The sequence below is a fragment of the Pituophis catenifer genome, unplaced genomic scaffold, assembly GCF_029215685.1.
Source record: "Pituophis catenifer annectens isolate HBS135680 unplaced genomic scaffold, rPitCat1.0.hap2 SCAF_2, whole genome shotgun sequence".
Lineage (NCBI taxonomy): Eukaryota > Metazoa > Chordata > Lepidosauria > Squamata > Colubridae > Pituophis > Pituophis catenifer.
The window spans coordinates 2,709,615-2,736,353 of record NW_027256882.1 but is presented as its reverse complement, the minus strand read 5'-3'; the positions used below and the strand labels follow the sequence as shown (position 1 = coordinate 2,736,353).

At 41.9% G+C, this 26,739-nt stretch overlaps 1 protein-coding gene and 2 pseudogenes across 1 annotated transcript; all 3 read left to right on the top strand.

Moving 5' to 3' along the window:
• LOC139309247 (zinc finger protein 208-like) overlaps nt 1-9,733 on the top strand; it is a 35,387-nt pseudogene extending 25,654 nt beyond the window's left edge.
• LOC139313410 (zinc finger and SCAN domain-containing protein 16-like) lies at nt 1,558-7,937 on the top strand. The gene is made up of 6 exons (XM_070939024.1): nt 1,558-1,635; nt 3,212-3,797; nt 3,998-4,112; nt 4,250-4,332; nt 7,832-7,870; nt 7,932-7,937. The coding sequence occupies exons 2-6, from the start codon at nt 3,384-3,386 to the stop codon at nt 7,935-7,937; spliced, it is 657 nt and encodes a 218-aa protein (XP_070795125.1). The 5' UTR covers nt 1,558-1,635; nt 3,212-3,383.
• A 3,352-nt stretch (nt 9,734-13,085) lies between the features above and the next one.
• Nucleotides 13,086-25,384, top strand: LOC139309246 (zinc finger protein 420-like; annotated as a pseudogene).
• Nucleotides 25,385-26,739: the final 1,355 nt, after the last annotated feature.

Genomic DNA, 26,739 nt, shown 5'->3' with positions numbered 1-26,739 from the left:
TCCCTGATACAAAGGCTTTTCTATGAAGGTGCTAACAGCTTTGGGGTGGTGTGACATGGGGTTGGCAAAAGCTAAAATGGATTGTGTCACATTTATCTTTAAAATTAAATACAGTTCGTATGTTTTTTTTTCCTGTCATATGGTTAATGATCTTTGGGCACATTGAAAATTACAAATATGGGATTATTTTTGGAGGGTCCATGCTTGAAGGTTTTAGAGTCTCATGTCAGGATGAAAGCAATAGTTCCTAGTGTTGTGGGGACATCCACACCTTTGAATCTGTTTCCATATATGGAGCCGATAAATCAAGTAGCTTTATTAAGAAAAAGTTCTCGTAGGGAAGATGGATATCTAGCTAAGTATCCAACAGGAACCTAGATATGTCATAAATACAGATGCGATAATACATGACAAGTAGCAGACATGGAAAATTGTGACAAAAATGAGAATAGACATAAAAGGACAACGCTGGTATTGTTATCCAGCCTTATTGAAAGTAAATTGATTATGTGTCATCAAATTGGCTCAAGTCTGCAACCGCACAAACAGATTTTCTGACGGAAGGACTGTATTTAATCTTTGCAACCACACAAGACGAATTTTATGACGGAGGACTTCTTCCTAACTTGAGCAGTCACAAAACAAAATGTTGTAAGTCGAGGACTGATTTTGTTTGGTGAAACTAATATTTTTTTAAAAAATCTATTCAACATTTTCTTTCCTTCAATTTACAATACTTTTTCTCCAGCCACAGATGAGATGCCATGTTCCCCACTCTTCATTTCTCCACCAAGGAGCCTCGTTGTGAGGTAAAATTTCTGGAACGGACGTTTCAGCTTTTCACCCATTTTGGAACTGGGTTTTCTTTTTCTACTTGTTTTTCTTCAGCACTATTTCCTTTGTCACAAGAGTTGCCACTCGGTCTTTCCAATTATTCTTAGGCACCCAGAGCCAAGAATTTGAGAACGGAAGCTGTACATATTGAACTAAAGATTATCTGTCTGTCTGTCTGTCTGTCTGTCTAAAAGAAATCTCTGTTTTCCACAAAGACTCTTGGGTCCTCATCTTCTGGCAGCACGGCCGTTTCAGGGTGGTTGTTCTTTGAAGGAAGCAAGTTCAAATCCTCCAGAGAGATTTTCCTCCATCTCCACAGACGGTTCTTGGGCAGAAAGGAGAGAGAGATGGAGAAGCTGCCACCTATGGAGGCGACGAAGCCTTTCTCGGACAGGGAACTTACTTTTCCCTCCTACTCCCATGCCCATCATCCCTGCCCTCCCCTTCCTCTCAGAGACGCTCTCCAACTCTCCCGCCGTTTCGGGGAATCCTGGCACTTTGCGGAGAATCCACCAGAGGGCGCTCTCAGCTTCAGGAGGGAACTGAGCATGCGCCGAGATCTTGCGCTAATAGAAGACACGTGTTGCCCGGGGCGTTCGTAGGAAGCGGCTGCTGTTTCTGTTCCCGCCCCTCCCTCCGCTGTGAATGGGAGGCGGGGCCTTTGCGGGAGGCCCAGAGGATGCCGGGAAATTTGGGGGGGGGGGCGCGGATCCCGACGACACTCCCGAGTTCCGTGAGTGGCAGCTCAGCCCGTGCAAAGGGGTCCCCCGCTGGAGGGGTGCGTGGAAGCGGGCCAAGTAGGTAGGAATCAGGGGTCCCATGCTTCCCTGCCACCCTTTCCCATGCATGAGCCAGGCCGGCGGGGGGGGGAAGCAAAGAGAGAAATGGGGTCACCAGAAGAGAGGGGTCGTTTCTCCCCATTTATTGGAGGAGTGGAGGCAGGCTCGAAGTCCGCCTGTTGGCTCTGGGTGCAAGGACTGGAACTGGGATGCTGCTTCCCAGCCTTTCCATACGACCGCAAAGGGGCTCTGCCGGCAAGACAAAGAAGGGAGACGTTGCAGAGACGGGAGATGCAAGTGGGGCTGAGATGGGGCATTCGCACCGTGTGCCCGATGACACCAGTGTTTGTCAAAAGTTGGCAGCTTTACACTCTTGAGTGTTGAACTCGAAGTTGGAAAGAGTGGATTAGGCTAAAAAGTGGGGACTACGAATTGCATTGAAACAGACCATCATGTTAACTTGTAGCTGGTTTATTTATTTGAGTTTTAGCCCTATATATGTATTAGATGGTGGTTTGTTAATTCAGGCTTCTGAATCCCGCAAGGGTATTTCTGCCAGGTGGTTAATGGGGTTCTGCTGTTCTTATTATATGTTCAAATGTTGATTTAATTTATTAAATCGATTTATATAGCACATAAGGGACGTGGTGGCTCAGTGGCTAAGATGCTGAGCTTGTTGGTCGAAAGGTCAGCAGTTCGAATCCCTAGTGCCGCATAATGGGGTGAGCTCCCGTTACTTTTCCCAGCTTCTGCCAACCTAGCAGTTCGAAAGCATGTAAAAAATGCAAGTAGAAAAATAGGGACCACCTTTGGTGGGAAGGTAACAGCGTTCTGTGCGCCTTTGGTGTTTAGTCATGAGGGTCACATGACCACGGATACGTCTTCGGACAGCGCTGGTCTTCGGCTTTGAAACGGAGATGAGCACCGCCCCCTAAAGTCAGGAACGACTAGCACATATGTGCGAGCGGAACCTTTACCTTTAACTTATATAGCACTCATTTTAATTTTTCTTTGTGACCAAAGACATTCGTGAGTCAGATTGTTTTAAGAGTTTCTCTTATCTCTATTCACAGCCACAGAAATAACTTTAACAAGAACCTCAGAAATCCACATTTTATGTGTTTCTCTAGTATTTTAAACTATTTTAAAATACTAGAGTTTTAACAGTTTTAAACTGTTTTTAAATTTTATGGATATATGTGTTTTAGTATGGCTGTGCACCGCCCTGAGTCCCTCCGGAGAAGGGTGGTATAAACATTTAATTAATTAATTAATTAATTAATTAATTAATTAATTAATTAATAAAATAATAAAATAAAATAAATAAAATAATAAAATAAAATAATAAAATATAAATAAATAAATAAAATAAATAAATAAATAAATAAAATAAATTTTAAATCATTGCAAAAAGTTGGTCCAGAAATGTTCTTCATTTCCACCAGATAAATCAACCTACTTAATAAAATACTCCTTCCTCTTTCCAAACATTAGTAGATTCATTTGATACCTTTTTATGTTTGTTTTGGAGAAGGAACCTCAGTAGTTAAATTAGTCACCCTGTAATTACTGGACATTTCTGTTGTTTTCTATTTCAGATATGTTAAGTGGAAACCATTCCTCCTCCACCTGAAGATGAAAGCATCTTGCAAGTGTGGAGGGCTGAATGTCCTCGGGGAAACTCTTCATGAAATCCAGGTCTTGTGAATAGGAAGACCTCTGGAGATCCATTGACCCATTTTGTAACTGGATTAGAGGAAAAAAGAGAAGATGGAAGGACAACACCTGGCAAATGCAGGAACTGGAAAAGGCCCTCTTGCTGCTCAGCCTTGGAGTTGTGGGAAGAATGGGTCACGTCTTAGGCAGAAGATCCAGGAAGTGGGAACTAACACTTTAGAGATCCAGTGCTGTCACTTCAGAAAAGTACAATTCCAGAAAGTGACTGGGCCCCGAGATGTTTGCAGTCACCTTCACTGCCTTTGTCTTCAGTGGCTGCAGCCAGAAAGACACACGAAGGCTCAGATGTTGGATCTGGTGCTCCTGGAGCAGTTCCTGGCTGTCCTTCCCCCAGAGATGGAGAAATGGGTGCGGGATTGTGGAGCAGAGACAAGTTCCCAGGCGGTGGCCCTGGCTGAAGGGTTCTTGCTGAGCCAGGAGGACGAAAAGATGCAAGAAGAGTTGCAGGTGTGATAATATAGCCATGGCAACTCTAAAGAGGAGTTTAGAGTTGTTCCATTCTTTTTTTTTACAGAATGTATGTGGGGGAATTCATTCTCACTTTCCAGCTTTGGTGATGAACATTGGGGTCTCCTAAGTTGGGGGTGCAGTATTGGAATTCATTCCTTTCCCTCTGCTCTTCCTTGTTTCTCCTGGGAAACGTCCAGATATCCTTGGAAGCAGTCACTGAATATTCCAAGGGATGTAAAGAATCATCCAAACCCTCTCAAGAACTGCTTGAGGAGATCTTCCAGAAAAATGAAAATCAGGATACCATGTCAGGTAATGGAAGTGCCTCCTATGTGATACAAGGATTGGACATCCAGCTAACTCTGATTCTTTTGCCCCTCTTGGATGGAAACTCTATTTTTTTTTTTTTTTAATCAAATCTGCTTTCACACTTTTTCTTCCTCTCACAGAGAACCAAAACCAGTCCTTGGTATTTTTAGAATCAACTCCTCTTCATAATGTAGCTGAAAGAGCAACTGAACCTCTGCCTCAGGTAGGAGAAAAATCCATGAATCTTGGATGGGTTTCATTTTGTTCTGGAGTTCAAAGTAATATATTTTGTAAGCCACGTCAAGTCAATGAAAGCAATTTGGACATCCATATAAATTTTCTTAAATAAATAAATAAAATTTATTTAAAATTTATTAAATTTATATGCCAACTGCTCGCTTTCCAGAGCAGGGCTGTCAAACTCCCAGCTGTGGACCGGATATGTCATGTGCTGGCCACACCTAGGCCCGGTTTAGCAAAGGGGAAAAAAGTTCCAATACGTCACGTGATGCCGCTGTGATGACATGAGTTTGACACCACTGATCCAGAGTGACTGTGAGTGGCTTACAATGCCATAAAAGCATAAATATGAAAGCATTAAAATTAAAGATTAAATGAAGGTTAAAAACCAAAAGCATGTGTTGTTCTGGATGGACTTTTGTCTTTTACTCAGTCTGCCACCTCCAGCATAGGACACCCCTATCGGGACCCCAACACAATTGGCAGAGCCAGGTTTTAAGGCCCTCCCAGAAGGCCGATGTTGTCTCAAGGGCAAGATGTTTTTTATTATTATCTATTAAATTTACCAAAGGAGCCTTGGTGGCGCAGCGGACTAAAGTGCTGCTAAGTAGCACTTAGCTGCCAGCTGCCTGCAATTACTGCGAGTTCAAATCTCACCAGGCTCAAGGTTGACTCAGCCTTCCATCCTTCCGAGGTAGGTAAAATGAGGACCCGGATTGTGGGGGCAATAAGCTGACTTTGTATAAAAAGAACACCGCTTGGGGGGCCCGAAAGCCCTACTAAGCAGGTATATACAAAAGTATGAAGGCTATTGCTTAACGCATTGTAAGCCTCCCTGAGTTTCCGGAGAAGGGCGGCATATAAATCGAACCAATAAATAAATAAATAAGTATGCCGCCATGTTGAAAGCATCTTTTTTTTTTTTTGGTTATTTTTTACTTTTGTTGCAAGCCTTAGTTCATTTTGAGCCTTAGCTTTCCTGACTTTGCAGGTTCAGACTATTTGCTGATATTCTGTCTTAGTTATGTGCCTCTTTTCCACTTGTTATAGTTGTCCTTTTTATACTTGTCCTTTTCGTCTTTCATTTTATCAGAGAGTTCTATGGGTAGCCATGCTGCTTTCTTTTGAGATCTCTTACTATTCTTCTTCACTGGAATTGTGCTAGACTGGGCTTTTATAATCTTACTTCCCAAACGTCTTGGTTGTTTTCCCTTGAGGATTTTCGTCCATGAAATCTTTCTCAAGCTCTAAGTTTATTGAAATCAGCTGCCTTGAAGTCCAAGAGTCTAGTTTGACTTTGTTCTATTGCTTGTGTTTACATAATGCTGAATTTCAATATTAGAGGAATCTCAAGGTTCCCGTAACTTTAATGCATTCTAGCTAAATAGGTCCACTACTGTACAAAAGCTGCCTTGGGTCATTATTAGGTGCTCCCATTCAAATACAGAGAGCAGCACTGCCAATAACAGCTTTGGCAGCAAAATCAGCACATCATTGGCAAGAGAGAAAAAGTCTCTTACCATTCAGCAGCCATCTTGGGGAGGAGTCCCTCCTGAAATTCAAATTTCATTGAGCAGACCATTGTCTCAGCTAAGGGTCTTCTTCCTGTCTTCCAGGATCAATCTTATATACCATTACAAGCTCTCCCAACACTTCTATTGTGGTGCAGAGTGTGAGCATGATGATCCCTAAGTGGATAAAGCAGGCGATTGGCCAAAATGTCAGATGAGTTTCTCCAGTATTTCCTTCTGCCCTTACTGCTAAAACAATCTTAGTTGGCTACACTAAAAGCCATTAAAAGTCCTGGAGTAAACCTGATAAAATATCCTTCACACTATGCCATCAGCTAAAAGTTCTGCAGTCTTCTTTTGAATTTTACAGCAGTTGCCCATTTCATTCATTACAAATCTCCCCTGGAATTGATGGAAGAGAAGTCTCAAATTCTTGGTGTTGTCTGTTAATGGAGAAATTTGTTTCCTTGTTTAGGATCTTGTGTCTTTTGAGGAAGTGGCTGTGTATTTCTCTGAGGAGGAGTGGTCTCAGCTGGATCATGATCAGAAAGCTCTCCATGGGGAGGTCATGCTGGAGAATTCCAGGAATCTGGCTTCTCTGGGTAAGAATCTCTGTGGTCAGAAACCAAGAGAAGACATTTAGAGGTTAGATGTAACCATCTACTCTGACAAAAATAACCCTGTTTTATTGAAGAAGGAAATTAATAGCTGCCTCCTTAGATGTGTATGATTTTGCAATAGTGGTGAATATCCGTAGCTAAGGTGTAGGATGAGGGTGAAGGTTCATTCTCTGAGACTGTGGGTTGGTTTCTGAACATTTTGTTACCAGGCTAGGTAACATCTTCAGCGGAGTTTAGGGGGTGTCAGTGTTCTTCTCTTTATAAGGGCTTCAGGTGGGTGTGTCAAGTGAGGGTCTTGTAATGGGTCAGACATGAGTCATCAGTGAGAGTCCTGTGATGGGTCTTGGGGAGATTACATCAGGTGAGCGTCATTGGAAGGTGAACTACTGCTGGTGGGCTTGTATGGGTTGGCTGAGGGTCAGTGCTATCTCTGGATGTTTATGTGGTTGACTAGATTCTGAGAGGTTTGTAGGCTAGGTCAACGTTTCTGTTGATGGAATTGCTTGTAGAGTGCCAGGCTTCAATGAACTCACAAGCATGGCAGATGATTTTTGTGTTGCTCCAATCAATCTTGTGCTGTTTGGTGCCGGTGTGGGTAGAGATTAAGGATTTCGGATGTTCATGGATCCTGGTTTTTATTTATTTATTTTTATTATTCATATTTCTATGCCGCCCACTCTCCGAGGACTCTGGGCGGCTTACACCAAAGACAGTATACTAAATAGCATATTGCCCCCAACAATCTGGGTCCTCATTTTACCCACCTCGGAAGGATGGAAGGTTGAGTCAACCTTGAGCCGGTGAGATTTGATCCGCTCATCTGCTGAACTAGCAGTCAGTTGTAGTAGCTGCAGTACTGCACTCTAACCACTGCGCCACCTCGGCTCTTGATTGATGTGATGTTTGTCCCACGTAGAATGGCAATGGTTACAGTTGATTTTGTAGATTACATTGTTTCTTTTATCCTTCTATCCTATCTTGTTTTTGGTCCAAAGTTATATAGTTATTAAGGATTTAATTTGGCTCAAGGTGGTAGAGCATATGATGTAGCACAGGAGTTCATGGCAACATGGAACTGACAGATGTTACCAAGGGCCTTGCACACATTGATTGTCAAAGATTAGATCAGGGTTTTCTCTGAGGGGGTTGTAATCTTATTTGATGTGGATATATGAACTTGGTAGTTGCCCACTTGGAAATTCATCTTTAGTAGAAGCTTAGATCAGATTCTTTCATATCAGTCAGCAAAACACCCAAATTATATTGATGATTCTTTGGCAAAATTTCACAAAAAAATTATCTTTAAACATGTTCCTAATCATGCTACAATTTCTCATGTTTCTTTTTGAAGAAAATAATGTCCAGGAGGATCAGAATTACAAAGAACAATGCCAAACAATCCATCCAAAAGAGGAAAAAGGGAAGTTTGCCACTCAACTGCAACCAAAAAGAGATGAGAGAAACCGATCACAAAGTGGAATTAAAAAAAGTTTTTCTTGGATCAGTCGACTTACTTACCATAGGAAGATCCATACAGAAGAAAGACCCTATAAATGCCTGGAGTGTGGCAAGAGCTTTTCTAAATCCAGTCACCTCGTTTCCCATAAAATGACACATTCAAAAGAGAAACCATATACTTGTATCCAGTGTGGAAAGGCCTTCCGTGATAATTGCGCTCTCAGAAGTCACCAGAGGAATCACGATGGAGAAAGGCCCTATAAATGCATGCAGTGTGGAAAGACTTTTACTCAAAGTGGTAATCTTGCTTCCCATAAAAGAATCCACACAGGGGAGAAGCCACATAAATGTGTACAATGCGGAAAGAGCTTTAGGAGAAATGCTGATCTTACCTCCCATAAAAGGATCCACACAGGGGAGAAGCCATATAAATGCATGGAATGTGGCAAGGGCTTTACTCAGGGTAGCCATCTAACTTCTCATAAGTTTATCCACACAGGGGAGAAACCATATAAATGCATGGAGTGTGGAAAGACATTTACTCAAAGCAGTAATCTTACTTCCCATAAAAGAATTCACAAAGGGGGAAAGACGTATAAATGCAGAGAATGTGGAATGGGCTTCTGTGAAAATGCTTCTCTTATGGAACATGAAAGGATCCACATAGCGGAGAAACCATATAAGTGTATGTACTGTGGAAAGGGCTTTTCTATATCCGATCACCTCATTTCCCATGAAATGACCCATTCAGAAGAGAAACCACATACCTGCTTGGGTGTGTGGGAAGATTTTTCCTGATAATTATTCTCTTAGGAGCCATCAAAAGAATCACGGGGGAGAAAGTCCCTATAAATGCATGGAGTGTGGAAAAAACTTTGCTCAGAGCAGTCATCTTTCTTCCCATAAAAGAATCCACACAGGGGAGAAGCCATATAAATGCGTGGAATGTGGGAAGAATTTTAGTACCAACAGTTATCTTACTGCCCATAAAAGGATACACACAGGGGAGAAGCCGTATCAATGTATGGAGTGTGGAAAGCGCTTTAGAAGAAGTAGCCTTCTTACTTGCCATAAAAAGATCCATACAGGAGAGAAGCCATATCAGTGCAAGGAGTGTGGGAAGAGTTTCAACAGGAATAGTAATCTAAAATCTCATGAAAGGGTCCACTTCGGTAATACTCCATATAAATACTAGTCCTGTAGAAATATGTGAGAATATTTTGACTTTCCTGTCCAAGGTGACTCCACAATCCTAGTTGTAATTTTTGCTAAGTACTTTCCAAGGCAAAAATCAGGATGAATGGAGATAACGGGGATTTATTGCCCTCTTAATGGTGTCTAGTCCAGTACTGAAGAAGTGCAGATTCCTAGGAATTCCCTCTGATGAATATTTCCACTATTGTAGAGTTGCAGGTGGATATTCAATAAATCCTCAGTCACTTGTTATGATTTCACAATTTCTTCATTTGCTTAATCTAGTTACAATCTGCCTTTCCACTTTTGCTTCTCATTATGTAATGCAAGTAATACCTGAGAAAGAAAACCATAAGGACTTTAGGTCGAAGGTTGATTTTGTCTTATCATGAAAGGATCCACACACATAAATTCATGGTGTGTGTAGAGATCTTTCCTTAGAGGAGTCATTTCACAGTCCATAAAGGGATCCACACAGGGGAGAAGCCATATAAATGCAGAGAATGTTGAAATATTTTTATTTGGAATATATATCTGTATGTATGTATATATATGTATATGTATTTCATATGGCATAATAAAATGTAGCATTAATGCATTAAAAAACCCACAAAAGCATATAAAATTTTCATCAGGTTCGCTTGATTCGCCAGTTGCGTCCCTTTCTAGATCGGGACTCCCTATGCACAGTCACTCATGCCCTCGTTACCTCTCGTCTGGACTATTGTAATGCTCTCTACATGGGGCTCCCCTTGAGGAGCACTCGGAGGCTCCAACTGGCGCAGAGTGCGGCCGTGCGGGTGGTTATGGGAGCGTTGTGGCGTTCCCATGTAACACCTCTCCTGCGCGAGCTGCACTGGCTCCTGGTGGTCTTTCGGGTGCGCTTCAAGGTTTTGGTTATCACCTTTAGAGTGCTCCATGGCTTAGGACCTGGTTATTTACGGGACCGTCTGCTACCACCAATAGCTTCCCACCGGCCAGTACGCTCCCATAGAGAGGGGCTCCTCCGGGTGCCGTCGGCCAAACAATGTCAACTGGCGGCCCCTAGGGGGAGAACTTTCTCTGTGGGGGCACCTACGATCTGGAACGAGCTCCCCCCGGAGATACGGAGGATCCCGGATCTGCACACTCAAGATTTTTTTATTTCATCAAGCTGGCCTGGCCTAAATCTTTTCCCCTTTTAAATGTAAATTTTAATTTGTTTTAAATTATTGGGTATTTTAAATTTGTCTCAGCCAAATTATTTAATTCGTTTTTATTCTATTTTAAATTTTTGTATCTATGTGTTTTATTCTGTGGCTGTTCACCGCCCTGAGTCCTTTGGGAGTAGGGCGGTATACAAATCCAATAAAAAAAAATTGTCTTATTTGATATAAAATAAACATCAGAGAAGTTATTTAAAAAGTACACAGCACAGTGATGAATTAAACTTCAGCAGCTGGTTCCCAAATTCCACCCTTGGTGTATAGAATGGGTGACAAACTTGCAGAGTCACGTTGCTGCGTTGTGACGTATCACATTTCCCCTGCATGGAAGTGGCCTGCATGTGACACACAGGGCTGCCAGTTTGATACCCCTGGTATATAGTTAACTTGTCTTGTTGTTCAAGTGAAAACAGGCAACCTCAGTTTTGCTGATACTGGGTTTTCTCCAAATTTCAAAAAACTTATCAGTTTCCTTTAAATCATTTTCAAGGGCTTTTTCAGTATTGAAATCTTCAAATTTCTTCATCAGCGCAATGTCATCAATATATATGAACTTTCTTGCAGCGTTGCCTGGTAAATCTGATGTGTAAATATTAAACAGGAATGGAGCCAGCCCAGAAGCTTGTGGCAGACTGTTATTTAATCCATACTTCTGACTAATTTGGCCATCTAGATGTACTTCAGTATATATGTTTGAAAGCAGTATAGTGACTACAAGGCACGATACATAAAAATTTCCTCAACCAGAGCTTTAATACTCTTTAAAATGAGTCTAAAATGAATGATAAAATCAGGGAAAGTGGCTGGCTTAGATGAAGTATATCCTGCGTTCTTGAAGCACTGTGGGCCAAACGCTATTCTGTGGCTCACACAATTTTACAATGATATTCAAGGAACAGAGAGATTGGCTACAACGCTCAAAAGAACAAAAAACTGGTAACGGGAAAATCCGTGGAAGATGTTAGACCCATATTTCTGTTTAGCATTTCTTATTAATTACTGGAGCAGTTCACTTAAAAGGATCCACACAGGGAGTAATTCTATAAATATATGGAGTGTGGAAATTTTTTCAGCAGCCGTGTTTTCCTTACTACCCATAAAAAGATCATGTGGGAGAAACCATATGAATACATGGAGTCAGGAAAGAGCTTTATATAAAGGGAACCATGCAGGAGTAGCCATATCAATGAAGAGTGTGTGGGAAGAGCCTCAACCGGAAGAGCCCAAAATGCTTTTTCAGAAAGCAAACTTTCTTATTTTGTGCTTGGTGAGCTTGGTTCTTTTCATCAGCACTAACACTGATGATGTTATTTAATTTGGTAATTAAACGTCTGCACACAACGAATCTCAGAGAGCAATGAGGACCCCACAGTATAGAAGTAAGTCTAGTACTTATATGGATTATTATCCAAGTTGATCCTTGCATGAGATGTTAGATCATTCTTCTGGTTGATGTGAAGACACAGATAAAACTCCAAGTGCTTCAACGACCCTCTAAAAGTGGTTCCCAATGTGGGGCCCATGCCCTACAAGGGGGGCAATTTGCTTTTTAATGGGAGCAATTGGAACCTTGTTTAAACCAAGTTAATGGCCTTTTAGGCTTCCTCCTGTGAGTAGTTCACTTTTTGAATAGTAAGAATTATATGTCGGGGGCGGGGGGATGCCATCAGGATTTTCGAGATGCTTAGGTGGGGCATGGCCAAAAAAAGGTTGGGAACCACTGCTCTAAAAGGATGCAAATTACCAGCTGTCTGCATGGAATATGAAGCCTTCCATTCCTCACTATCCTGTCAGAGATGAAGAAGCTTCTTGGATGAGAAGCGAAAATGTCTTCAAAGAAAAAACAAGAAAGTTTGCTTCCTGAAAAAAACAACTTTGGGACTCTTCTGGTTGAGGCTTCCTGCCAATGGGGACAATTAATCAGTAGAACAGCTTCCATTCAGAAGTTGTGGGTGCTTCATCACTGGAGGTGTTTTAAGAAGAGACTGGATAACAACTAATACAGGGTTACCTGCTTGAGCAGCGGGTTGGACTAGAACAGTGGTTCTCAACCTTCCTAATGCCGCGACCCTTTAATACAGTTCCTCATGTTGTGGTGACCCCAAACCATAAAATTATTCCTAAAACCATTGAAAATATGTGTTTTCGGATGGTCTTAGGCGGCCCCTGTGAAAGGGTCGTTTGACCCCCAAAGGGGGCCCGACCCACAGGTTGAGAACCACTGGACTAGGAGATCTCCTTTCCAGCTTTTATTCTATTCTATAATTCTAGAACGGGAATGGGACCTCCCAGGGGAGTCCTTTAAGCCAATTCAGATGTGCTTCAACATTAAGAAACAAGAAAAGAAGGAGACAGGACAGCCTCCTTCCTCCTTTCCCCCATTGAAAAAGCTCCCTTTCTAACCTCACAGCTCCATTCCGATTCAAATGATTCAAGATTGCACCAGGGGGCGCCCTCGGATATGAGAAAGGAACATCAGGTGCTTCCCCTTTGGGCCACTAGAGGGCTGGCTTTCCAGAGGAGGCTGCGAAGGCAGGGACATCCCTGAGCCTTGCCATTCTAGAACACAGCACTCGCTCTCCTTAACTGTTTGGAACTCTGCAGTGAAAAGGCTGCAGGAGAGATTTGCAGGGGAGAGATCCAGACGTGATGGTGGGTGGGGGCTCTTCCCATGCAGAGAGGCCGAGGAGAGAGAGAGAGACACGTGCCCAGCCCTCCTCCGGGTTCAGTCTCAGATCCCATGCAATGATGGAGGAAAGCACCATGTGCTCAAAAATTCAAGCCTGGAACTTCAGGAGCCTCCGATACCAGGAGGCTGAGGGTCCCCGAGGACTTTGCAGCCGACTCCACAATTTTTGTAGGCAATGGCTGAGACCAGAAAAACACACCAAAGCCCAGATGCTGGACCTGGTGGTTTTGGAGCAGCTCCTCTTCCTTCTGCCCCCAGAGATGCAGAGTTGGGTGCGGGGGTGTGGAGCAGAGACCAGCTCCCAGGCTGTAGCCCTGGCAGAAGGTTTCCTCTTGAGCCAGGTGGAAGAGCAGAAGGAGCAGGTTGTTATTAGTATTATTTATTGTTATTATTTATTTGTCAACAAGTACAAGGAGTCAAGTAACGGTGTAGACATAGACATGGACACAGGAAAAGAATTTGGCACAAAGAAAAGGATATAAATAGGCAAAAGATAGCCGTAAACACATAGAATGATTACATATAAATGGGGACAGTAGGACAGGGACGGCAGGCACGCTGGTGCGCTTATGCACGCCCTCTTAGGGACCTCTTAAGAAACGTGAAAGGTCCACGGTAGACAGTCTAAGGTAAAAGGTATGGAGGTTGGTGAGACTAACAACAGGATCAGTTAGAGCAGTGTTTCTTAACCTTGGTAGCTTGAAGATGGGTGGACTTCCAACTCCCAGAAAGTGGACTTCCAACTCCCAGAAAGTGGACTTCAAACTCCCAGAAAGCGCTGGCTGGGGGAGTCTGGGAGTTGAAGTCCACCATCTTCAAGCTCCCAAGGTTGAGAAACACTGAGTTAGAGTGTTCCAGACATTTACTACTCTATTGCAGAAGTCGTATTTCCTACCATCAAGATTAGAGCGAATTACATTGAGTTTGAATCTATTGATAGCCCTTGTGTTATTACGGTTGAAGTCAAAATACTCATTAACAGGTAGGACGTTATGGTAAATAATCTTGTGTTAGGTCGGAACGTAGCTTAGCTTAGGTCGGAACATAGACTGCGTAATTCAAGGCTATCCAGGCCTAAAATTAAGAGGCAAGGTTGAGCTGCAGGTGGAAGACCTTCATCTCAAGATGGTTTTAGGGAATAAAGAATGGGTTTGAATACTTCACCCCTCCCTATCAGCTATCTCTGTCATTCATAATATGTGACATTGTTCCATTTGTTTCTCACTTCATGTCACTGATGGATATTGGGAGTTTTGAAGTGGTGTTAGCCGCCCAGAGTTCCTTGGGAGTTGGGCGGGATAGAAATATAATTAATTAAATTAAATTAAATTCAGAGAACAAGAATCCATTTTATGTTGTGTGATGTCTGTTGGTTTCTTCTTTTTTTCTTCTATTTCAAGTCCTTCCCTGTGGACATCAGAGATTCTGTGGGAAAGAGGATTCCATTAAATCCCCCTCGGGAGCTGCTTTTCTGGAGGATCCCTCAAGAAGATCGAAGTCAGGACATCTCGGGAGGTAACTGAAGGTTCTCCCATTGCCCAGAGAGATTGATTGATTTATTTATTTTATTTTATTTTATTTTATTTTATTTTATTTTATTTTATTTTATTTTATTTTATTTTATTTTATTTATTTTATTATTTTATTTTATTTATTTTATTATTTTATTTTATTTTATTTTATTTTATTATTTTATTTTATTTTATTTTATTTTATTTTATTATTTTATTTTATTTTATTTTATTTTATTATTTTATTTTATTTTATTTTATTATTTTATTTTATTTTATTTTATTTTATTTTATTTTATTTTATTTTATTTTATTTTATTTTATTTTATTATTATTTTATTTTATTTTATTTTATTTTATTTTATTTATATGCCGCCCTATCTTCAACGGACTCAGGGCGGCTCACAACAATAAAATCCACAATAACCACAATACAAAGTTAAAATACCTAATTAAACCAGATAAAAGTTAAAAACCCATATAAAACCCCATCAGTCCAGCCCGGGGATAACTTGAATAACCAAGTTTTTAATTCGCGGCGGAAAGTGCTCTCACCTTTGCTATCTCATCTGTGGAATACCTCCTCCTATTTTGTTAATTACGCATTTTAAAATTCTGTCTTCCTCACAGGGAAACATAGAATGAAGTTTTCTGGTCTGCATGATGGAGCTGGAACTGTAGTTGAACCTTCAAATCAATCAAGTTGGGGAAGTAAGCAAGTAAGACTTGTATTCTGCCTTTCCTTTAGAACAGAGTTTCTCAACCTTGGCAACTTGAAGATGAATGGACTTCAACTCCCAGAATTCCCCAGCCAGCTATGCTGGCTGGGGAATCTGGGACTTGAAGTTCACTCATCTTCAAGTTGCCAAGGTTGAGAAACACTGCTTTAGAAGATGAAATTAGTATGCAGAGCACTCTCTCCTTCAATTTTTCCTCCCTTCTTTGTGCTAGATTATTTTGTGTTCTTAAGCAACATGGAAAAGAGAATAGTGGGTTCAAGTTGCTCTCAGCTAGGTTAGCTTCGCTTGAAGACTGCTTTTGGTTTATCATTTCAACCCTCAGAATCTGTTTAGCGAATATTTTTTTAAAGACGACTAGTTAACATGTTCTGCTGCGTACGCTTCCAAATATGAGTTTATAGGAAGTAATTTTTTGAGGAAAAAAGTCCTTCAAGAAACAGGAATAAATATACTCCTTGGCAGTAATAGTTAAACCTTGGTGGTGCAGTGGACTAAAGTGCTGTTAAGTACCACTTAGGTGCCAGCTGCCTGCAATTACTGCGAGTTCAAATCTCACCAGGCTCAAGGTTGACTCAGCCTTCCATCCTTCCGAGGTAGGTAAAATGGGGACCCGGATTGTGGGGGCAATAAGCTGACTTTGTATAAAAAGAACACCGCTTAGAGGGGGCCGAAAACCCTACTAAGCAGGTATATACAAAAGTATGAAGGCTATTGCTTAACGCATTGTAAGCCGCCCTGAGTCTCCGGAGAAGGGCGGCATATAAATCGAACCAATAAATAAATGAATGAATGAATCAATCAATCAATCAATCAATCAATAAACAAACAAACAAACAAACAAAGACCCTTTATTTTTGAATTTTTTTGACTTGGAATTGTGCAAGGGTAATAAAAAATAATTAAAACTCACATTGCCACATTATCATTTTTAAAAAGCCTTGTTTATAACCAGTAGTTTAAAAAAAGCGAATCAGACTAAAAGATAAACCAGACTATTATAATCCAAGTGGCCAGATAGAGCACATAATCAAGGCACTTTTGGCCGACAAAGTAATTTCTAATCTTCTGATTTGCACCTAGATTTGACTATGAAACAATCCAGCTTTGCAAAGGCTGAGAAATGCCCTTCCCATGGAATTTTCTTTTTTTCTCCCGTTTAGCCAGTGAGAGAAAAAATGGGATTACTTTACTGAAAGACACTGAAAGTTCCGCAGAATCAGTCAAGTTGATTACACTGCCCCAAATATTCCTTCAATCAAAGGTTTTCAGTTCTGTTTATTTTCTCACCTAAACCTTGGAATCCAACTCAAGTACAGCCATTCAACTTGGTGCATAACTTTACTTTGGGAATTTGTGAACAAATGGAACACATCTAGCAAATACTCCTTGGCCTTTTCTGTCTTTCTTTTCTTTCTTTCTTTTATTAAATTTATATACCTGTGGCTTAGGCCCGGGGTACTTGCAGGACCATCTCCAGCCGTTCTCCCATCATCCTGTGCGCTCTCACAGAGTCGGCCTCCTCAGGGTGCCGTCGGCCAAACAATGTCGGCTGACAACCCCCAGGGGGAGAGCGTTCTCTGTGGGAGCCCCGACCCTCTGGAATGGATTGCCCACTGAGCTCAGGACAGCCCCCGACCTTCTTTCCTTCTGTCGCGAGCTGAAGACGTGGCTCTTCCGCCAATTAAACTGATCCGTTTGGGGGTACACTGGTATAATTTTAAATCGTTTTTAATTGGGTTACTGATTTTAATTTTGTATTGTATTGTGATTTGTATTGAAGTTGTCATTTTGTAAGCCGCCTTGAGTCCCTAGGGAGAAAGGCGGCATATAAATCGCAATAAATAAATAAAATAAATAAATATACCGCCCTACTCCCGAAGCACTCAGGGCGGTGAACAGACACAGAATAAAATACATAAATACAAAAGTTAGAAACAATTTAAAACCAAATTAAATAATTTACCCAAGACAATTAAAAATCCCAATAATTTAAAACAAATTAAAATTTCAGTTTAAAAATTTAAAAGAATTTTCTGTCTTTCTTTTCCCATGTTCAGGGGGGCATTGTGACATTCAAGGAGGTGGCTGTGAATTTTTCTGAGGAGGAGTGGTCTCAGTTGGATCCTGACCAAAAATTGCTGCATTGGGAAGTCATGCTGGAAAATCATAGGAACGTGGCCTCTCTGGGTAAGGGTTGCTACTGTCCACTCAGAATGGGAAGATGTTCTATAGTTAGATGCCATTTTTGCTACCGGTTCTCCGAACCACCCGCCTCCATCGCTACTGGATCAAGCGATCCGGTCCGAACCAGGAGCATTTCACCCCTGGATCAGGGGTGTCAAACTAGCGGCCTGTGGGCTGGATGCATCGTGCAGGCCACACCCACCCCAGCTCCGCCAAAGAGGAAAAACATCGTGAAATGTCACGTGACGGCAACATGACACGGCAAGCTCGACACCAGTGACTTAGATGCTTCCTATGACATTTTTTATCTGTATTTTTTCATTTATATTTCAATTTATCAGTGACAAATTAACTTCTTGACTTGAAGAGATACTCAACCTCACACTGATTTCAGCTTTTTCAGCCCAGATGCTTCCCTATCTGTGCTGAGAAGAATTGTCATGTCTTCAGGCTCTTGGGTTAATCGCTTTTCTTTCTTTTCATTTCTGTCTTGAACGTTGGGATTAGGGGCTAAAGTCAGTGATGGTGACTCTATGACTCATGTGTCAAAGATGACACACCAGAAAGTTTGGGGGACACGTTGCCCATCCCGGGAGCATCGGGCTGCGGGGCAATCACACCATTCCCCAAGCATCACACAGATTGTGGGATGATGCAAGGCAGCCTTTTTGAGTGAAAATGATAGGGATAGGGCAGAAGTTGAGACCCAAGCCTCTATTTTAAGCCCAGCCTTCGTGCTGCTATTGAGTTCAGGGTGGCCTAAATGGAAGAAAGAGAAATTGTTTTTCTTTTGATGGGGGTGGGGGGTGGGAGGGGATATATGTTACATAAGCAGGGTCAAGCATTTTCTGAATTTTTGACATTCCAAGTCCAGAATAGAATAGAATAGCAGAGTTGGAAGTGACCTTGGAAGTCTTCTATCGTGTTTCCCCAAAAATATGACCCACCCGAAAAGAAGCCCTATTATATTTTTGAACACATGCGCTAAAATTAAGCCCTAACCCCAAAATTAGCCCTAATTAAGATCCTGCCCATCCTGGGGTGCAGAGGGTGGGGCGAGGCACACAGGTAAAAATTAAGCTAGGGTGGGGATGGGGGGTGGAACTGCCCTACTTACCAGGCCTCGCACACCCTGACACCTGCCTCACCTTGAAGGCCCACTTCTCTTGTGGCCGCTTGCCGCCGCTCACACGCATCATCCCCGGCCTCCATTTCATTGTCAGAGCCTTCCGGAAAGCCCTCTGCAGTCAAGGAACAAGGTCCAGATTGATGCGTGCTTTGCCCCCCGGCCTCCGTTTTTCTGTCAGGGCCTTCTGGAACGCTCTCTGCAGCTGAGAAACGGGCTCTGGATTGATGCACACAGCACCTCCTGGCTTCTATTTTGTCTTCAGATGCCTTCCGGAAAGCCCTCTGTAGCTGATGAAAGCTCCGGATCGATCCGAATCACTGATTCGTTGCTTGATTATCTTTTCCAGAATCACAGTCACTTACCATTTTCTTCCCTATTTTAACTTGTGTTCCTAATCTGTTTTTTTGTGGTGCTGTTTTTGATAGGTTGCTCTGTTTTTTTCCTTTGTGTAAGACAGATGCAAAAAACAAGTTAAGTAGTTCTGCTTTCTCCCTGTTGCTTGTCACCTTCTTGCCACTTTCTCCCAGCAATGGACCAATTGTTTCTTTGACTTTTTTCTTGTTTTTAACATGTTGGAAGAAGCTTCTTTTGTTATTTTTTACTTTTGTCGCAAGTCTTTGTTCATTGTGAGCCTTAGCTTTCCTCACTTCATGTTTGCAGTCTCGGGCTCTTTGCTGATATTCTGCCTTATTTATGCTTGTTTGTTTGTTTGTTTGTTTGTTTGTTTGTTTGTTTATTTATTTATTTATTTATTTATTTATTTATCAATCATATTTGTATACCGCCCTATTCCCGGAGGACTCAGGGCGGTGAACAGCCAAGATAAAAATACAAAGAACATACAACATACAAAGAACATACAAAAGTTAAAAATGTGCCCCTCTTTCCACTTTTTATACTTGTCCTTTTTGTCTTTCAATTCGTCAGCGAGCTCTCTATGCAGCCATGCTGGGTTTTTTTTGAGAGGTGTTATTCTTCTTCTTCATAGGTACTGTGCTAGACTGGGTTTTTATAATCTCACTTTTCAAAATTTCCCAAGCTTCTCGGGTTGTTTTCCCCTTGAGGATTCTCATCTATGGAATCCTTCCCAAGCTCTCTCTAAGTTTATTGAAATTAGCTCTCTTAAAATCCAAGACTCTAGTTTGACTTTGTTCTATTGCTTGTGCTTGCATAATGTTGAATTCCAATATTGCATCCCCCCCACCCCAATGTTTTTGTAGCTTCAACAAGTCCAAATATTTCATCCTCACCGAGCTAAATGATGCCATTTTCCCATTGGAAACATTGTGTTGAGGGTTAATAGAACTACCTCTGTTTCTTGTTTTTCTGTAGCTATGTGATTTTGGCAAGAGAAAATGAATAGTACTGGGAAATTCGTTTGGATAGGGGGGAAAAGGGACTTTCAATTCTCATAGGTCTCTGCTACAATTAATCTACTCCAATGTATCTCAGGTTACCTCATAATATGGATTATGCCTTAAGTCAAAGCTGACTTTTATATATATGAATGACTTCCTACACTTCAATCTTTTTTACTAATACTGCTACCATTTTCATTTTTCTTTTCCTTTGAAGATGATAATGGGCAGGAAAGTCAAGATTCCTGTGAACTGTTCCAAGTGATCAATGCTGGAGAAGGAATGGAGAAGTCTGCAATTCAAATGGAAGCAGAAAGCCATGAGAGAAAGCAATCAAATGATCAGAGTCAGGAAAACTCATCTTCCATTGATGCTCTAACGCAAGACTTTCTTGCCCCAAAAGTGAAAACAAGGAAACAAGATTTTGGGAAAAGTATGAAGGAAATCAAAGCTAAATTACATGGAAATGAACACTATCCAATCCAAAACAAAGGAGAAGATGCTATACGAAGACGTAATGGAAAAAATTACACTTTCATGCTTTCTCCTGGAAATAGGTCCGTTACATCTCAAAAAGAGATCCATGCAGAAGAGAAGCCTTATAAATGTGTGGAATGTGGAAAGAGTTTTAAAAATAATGGCCAACTTACTTCCCATAAAAGGATTCACACAGAGGAGAAGCCATACAAACGTAGAGAATGTGGAAAGAAGTTCAGAGGATGTAGCAATCTTATTTCTCATAGAAAGATCCACATAGGAGAGAAGCCCTATAAATGCATGAAGTGCGGAAAGAGCTTCACTTATAGTAATTCTCTTACTTCCCATTACTGGATCCACACAGGGGAGAAGCCACATAAATGTGTGGAGTGTGGAAAGGGCTTTACTCGTAAAAGTAATCTTGATATACATGAAAGGATCCACACAGGGGAGAAGCCACATCAATGTCTGGAGTGTGGAAAGAGCTTTGCTATTAAAAGTAATCTTACTCGCCATAACAGGATCCACACTGTGGAGAAGCCATACAAATGCAGAGAATGTGGAAAGAGTTTCCATGAAAATGGATCATTTATGTTACATAAAAGGACCCACACAGGAGAAAAGCCATATAAATGCATGGAATGTGGAAAGTCCTTTACTCTGCGTCATCATCTTACTTCCCATAAAAGAATCCACATGGGAGAGAAACCATATTTATTTATTTATTTATTTATTTATTTATTTATTTATTTATTTATTTATTTATTTATTTCGAATTTATATACCGCTCTTCTCCTGGAGGACTCAGGGCGGTGTACAGCCACAAATAAGAAACATAAAATACAAACATTAAAAACAATTAAAAGAATATATATCTATTTGGCCCCATAATTTAAAAAGTGACAAACCAATTAAAAACATTTAAAAAATTTTTAAGCCAGCCCGGCTTGCTGGAAAAAGAGTTTTAAGGGCACGGCGGAAGGCACTGAAGTCTTGGATTCTCCTTATCTCTGGGGGCAGCTGATTCCAGAGGGTAGGATCCCCCACAGAGAAAGCCCTCCCCCTGGGGGTCACCAGCCTACATTGTTTGGCTGATGGCACTCTGAGGAGGCCCTCTCTGTGGGAGCGCACAGGTCGATGGGAGGTCATCGGTAGCAGCAGGCGGTCTCGAAGATAACTAGGTCCTGTGCCATGGAGCGCTTTAAAGGTGGTAACCAAAACCTTGAAGCGCACCCGGAAGACCACTGGGAGCCAGTGCAGCTCACGCAGGAGAGGTGTTATATGGGAGCGCCATTCAGCTCCCGTAACTACCCGCGCGGCCGCATTCTGGACCAGTTGGAGCCTCCGGGTGCTCTTCAAGGGGAGCCCCATGTAGACAGCGTTACAGTAGTCCAGGCGAGAGGTGACGAGGGCGTGAGTGACTGTGCACAGGGAATCCCGATCAAGAAAGGGCCGCAACTAGTGGATCAGGCGAACCTGACAAAAGGTCCCCCTGGCTACAGCCGTCAGATGTTCCTCCAAGGACAGCTACGTATCCAGGAGGACTCCCAGATTGCGAGCCCTCTCCGCGGGGGCCAAAGACTCACCCCCAATAGTCAGTGATGGAGTAACTGACTATATTGGGATGCTGGGAATCACAGCCACTCAATCTTGGAAGGGTTGAGCTTGAGCCTGTTCCTCCCCATCCAGACCTGAACAGTCTCCAGGCACTGGGACATCACTTCAACGGCATCGTTGGGGTAGCCTGGGGTGGAGATGTACAGCTGGGTGTCATCAGCGTACTGGTGGTACTTCACCCCAAAGCCATGGATGATCTCGCCCAGCGGCTTCACATAAATGTTGAACAAAAGGGGCGAGAGGATCGACCCCTGAGGCACTCCACAAATGAGAGGCCTTGAGGTCGACCTCTGCCCCCCTGCCAACATGAACTGCGACCGGTCTGAGAGAAAGGAGGAGAACCACCGTAACACGATGCCCCCATCCCCAACTCTTCCAACCGGTGCAGCATGATACCATGGTCGATGGTATCAAAAGCCGCTGAGAGGTCTAACAGGGCCAGAACAGAGGAGCAACCCCTGTCCCAAGCCCTCCAGAGATCATCTACCAACGCGACCAATGCCGTTTCTGTGCTGTGCCCAGACCTGAAACCTGACTGGAACGGATCTAGATAAGATGTTTCCTCCAGGAATTGTGGAAACTGTCGCGCGACCACACTCTCAACAACCTTCGCCACAAAGCGAAGGTTGGAACCAGGACGATAGTTGGCTAATACTGCCAGGTCCAGGGAGGGCTTCTTGAGGAGAGGCCTCACCACGGCCTCTTTCAAGGCAGCGGGGAAGTGATCCTCACTCAACGTAGCGTTGATAATTCCCTGGAGCCAGCCTCGTGTAACCTCCCAGGAAGCCAGTACTAACCAGGAGGGACAAGGCTCCAGTAAACATGTGGCCACACTAAGTCTCCCCAAAATCCTGTCCACATCATCAGGAGTCACAGAGACAAACTCTTCCCAGATAACGTTCTCAAGACTATTCCTCGTCACCCTGCCCGAATCTACCCAGTCAGAGTCCAAATCCCCCCAGATCTGAGCGATTTTGTGATACAGATATTGTCCGAAATCCTCGGCCCTGCCTTCCAGGGGGTCCTCCCACACTCCCGAATGGAGCAGGGAGCGGGTCACCCTAAACAGGGCGGCTGGACGATTCTCTGATGACGCAATAAGAGTGGAAAAGTAGTTACACTTTGCCGCTTTTATTGCCACTAGGTAGGTCTTAATATGCGACCTTACCAGTGTTCGGTCAGATTCAGCGAGACTGGCCCTCCAACCGCTCTCCAGGCGTCTTTTCCGGCGCTTCATAACTGGATCAATTATGTTACATAAAAAGACCCACACAGGAGAAAAGCTTTATAAATGCATGGAGTGTGGAAAGTCCTTTACTCTGTGCCACCATCTTCCTTCCCATAAAAGAATCCACATGGGAGAGAAATAATATAAATGTGTGGAGTGTTGAAAAGACTTTATTGACAGACATCAACTTATTTCCCATAATTGGATACATACAAGGAAGAAGCCAAATGTAGAGAGTGTGGCAAATCTGTGACTTGTGTCAAAGATGACACCGCACAAAATTTGGGGGACATGTCACCCATCCAAGGAGCACCAGGATAACTCAAAATAATACAACACACAGCCATTAATGTACTCACAGTTTAGACATTAATGGCCGTGTGTTGCATTATTTTGAGCGGACAGCACATTTACACTGTTATACTAACTCTATACTCACTACTTTTCATTGTAGCCTAGTGTCATTTCTTCAGTGTTGTCACATGAAAAGATATACTTAAATATTTACAAAATGGGAGGGTGTGCACTCCTGTGACATACTCTCTCTGTGTGTGTGTATTCCTACAATTTGATCTTTTTTACTAATACTGCTACCATTTTCATTTTTCTTTTCCTTTGAAGATGATAATGGGAAGAAAAGTCAAGATTCCTGTGAACTGTTCCAAGTGATCAATGCTGGAGAAGGAATGGAGAAGTCTGCAATTCAAATGGAAGCAGAAAGCCATGAGAGAAAGCAATCAAATGATCAGAGTCAGGAAAGCTCATCTTCCATTGATGCTCTAACGCAAGACATTCTTGCTCCAAAAGTGAAAACAAAGAAAAAAGATTTTGGGGAAAGTATGAAGCAAATCAAAGCTAAATTACATGGAAATGAACACTATCCAATCCAAAACAAAAGAGAAGATGCTATAAGAAGACGTAACGGAAAAAATTACACTTTCATGCTTTCTCCTGGAAATAAGTCCCTTACATCTCAAAAAGGGATCCATGCAGAAGAGAAGCCTTATAAACGTGTGGAATGTGGAAAGAATTTTAGAAATAGTAGCCAACCCCATGAATTGATCGATACAAGACAGAAGGCATTTAAATGTATACAATGTGGAGTGAGCTTTCAAAGGAATTGTAATCTTGCCATCCATAAAAGAATCCACACAGGGGAGAAGCCATATAAATGTCTGGAGTGTGGAAAGAACTTTGCTGATAAAAGTAATTTTACTCGCCATAACAAGATCCACACTAGGGAGAAGCCATACAAATGTATGGCATGTGGAAAGGACTTTGCTTGTAAAAGTAATCTTACTCGCCATAACAAGATCCACACTAGGGAGAAGCCATACAAATGTATGGCATGTGGAAAGAGCTTCCGTGAAAATGGATCACTCATGTTACATAAAAGGACCCATACAGGAGAAAAGCCTTACAAATGCATGGATTGTGGAAAGACCTTTACTCGAAGCAATCATCTTACTTCCCATATAAAGATCCATACACGGGAGAAGCCATATAAATGTCTGGAGTGTGGAAAGAACTTTGCTGATAAAAGTAATCTTACTCGCCATAACAAGATCCACACTAGGGAGAAGCCATACAAATGTATGGCATGTGGAAAGGACTTTGCTCGTAAAAGTAATTTTACTCGCCATAACAAGATCCATACTAGGGAGAAGCCATACAAATGTATGGCATGTGGAAAGAGTTTCCGTGAAAATGGATCACTCATGTTACATAAAAGGACCCATACAGGAGAAAAGCCTTACAAATGCATGGATTGTGGAAAGACCTTTACTCGAAGCAATCATCTTACTTCCCATATAAAGATCCATACACGGGAGAAGCCATATAAATGTCTGGAGTGTGGAAAGAACTTTGCTGATAAAAGTAATTTTACTCGCCATAACAAGATCCACACTAGGGAGAAGCCATACAAATGTATGGCATGTGAAAAGGACTTTGGAAAGTGTGGAAAGAGTTTTTGCGAAAATGGATCCCTTACGTTACATAAAAGGATCCATGAAGGAGAAAAGCCTTATAAATGCATGGAGTGTGGAAAGGGCTTCAGCTGAAAGGGCGATCTTAGTTGCCATCTAAGGATACACACAGGAGAAGGTATATAAATGTGTGGAGTGTGGAAAGAGTTTCAGTCATAATGGTTCCCTTACGTTTCAAAAGGATTCCTACAGAAAAGAATATAAATCTGAGAAGCTTTGAGAGAGCATCAAGTGTTTTGCAATAAACATATGTATTTGTCTAAGAATCCATATGCAGCATCTTTTTTCGCAAATATTTCTCCATAAGAGAGATAATCTTCAAGGAAAGACAATGGGCATTAGTCTTCTGGCTTTTGAAAATATCTAAATATCCATTTTGCTTGGGGCGTTCAGAAGAATGTGCAGTTGTGAGGCTGGTTAGTGCTCTGAAGGCCTTTGCCTCCCTTTTAAATAAATATTATTATCAAATTTTAGCTATCCTTGCTTCTATTTAAAGTTTTATATTCAGTTTTTATGTTTTTCGCATTTTATCTGTATGCCGCCCAGAGTCCCTTTGTGAGGGAGATTGGTAGTTTCTAAATTGTGATAGACAGACTGATAGATAGAGGTAGGTAGGTAGATAGATGAAGAGAGAGATTATATAGATAGATGATATATTGATAGATAGATGATGATAGACAGACAGACACAGGGATAGGGATAGAGATAGGGAGAGACAGACGCAGAGATAATTATAGGGTGCCCTTTGCCAAACTCTCCTTTGTAAGGTCAGAATAACAGAATTGGAATGAACTTGGAAGTCTTCTAGTCCAACTCCACCCTCAGGCAGAAAACCCTATACCATTTCAGACAAATGATTGTCCAATCTAATAAAAACTTCCAGTTTTGGAGCATCCACAACAGGAGTGTCAGGTCTTCACTTAATCATCATTGCAACTTTTCCCCCCTTTGCTAAACCGGGGATGGGGATGGCTAGTGCGTGATGCATCCAGCGCACAAGTCACAAGTTTGACACCCCTGTTCCATAACTTCTGGAACAGGAGGCAATTTGTTCCACTGTTCAATTGTTCTGTCAGGAAACTTCTCCTTAGTTCTAGGTTGCTTCTCTCCTTGATTAGTTTCCACCCATTGCTTCTTGTCCAATCCTCAGGTGCTTTGGAGAATAGCTTGACCCTCTCTTCTTTGTGGCAACCCCTGAAATATTGGAACACTGCTGTCATGTAATCCTTAGTCCTTCTTTTAATTAAACTACAGATGCCCAATTCCAGCAACCATTCTTTATATGTTTTAGCCTCCACTTCCCTAATCATCTTTGTTGCTCTTTGCACTCTTTCTAGAGTCTCAACATTTTTTTTACATCATAGCAACCAAAACTGAATGCAGTATTCCAAGTGTGGCCTTACCAAGCATTATTAACAGTTATTAGCGTTATTAACAGTTCAAGAAATCCAATAAACTATAAACTATGTGATCTTGATTTT

Excerpts from the sequence above, each read along its gene's own strand:
- LOC139313410 (XM_070939024.1), top strand. The coding sequence starts at position 3,384 with ATGGAAGGACAACACCTGGCAAATGCAGGAACTGGAAAAGGCCCTCTT. Across the intron at positions 3,798-3,997 it reads AGATGCAAGAAGAGTTGCAG|ATATCCTTGGAAGCAGTCAC; the intron begins GTGTGATAATAT and ends GGAAACGTCCAG. Across the intron at positions 4,333-7,831 it reads CAACTGAACCTCTGCCTCAG|AAAATAATGTCCAGGAGGAT; the intron begins GTAGGAGAAAAA and ends TTCTTTTTGAAG.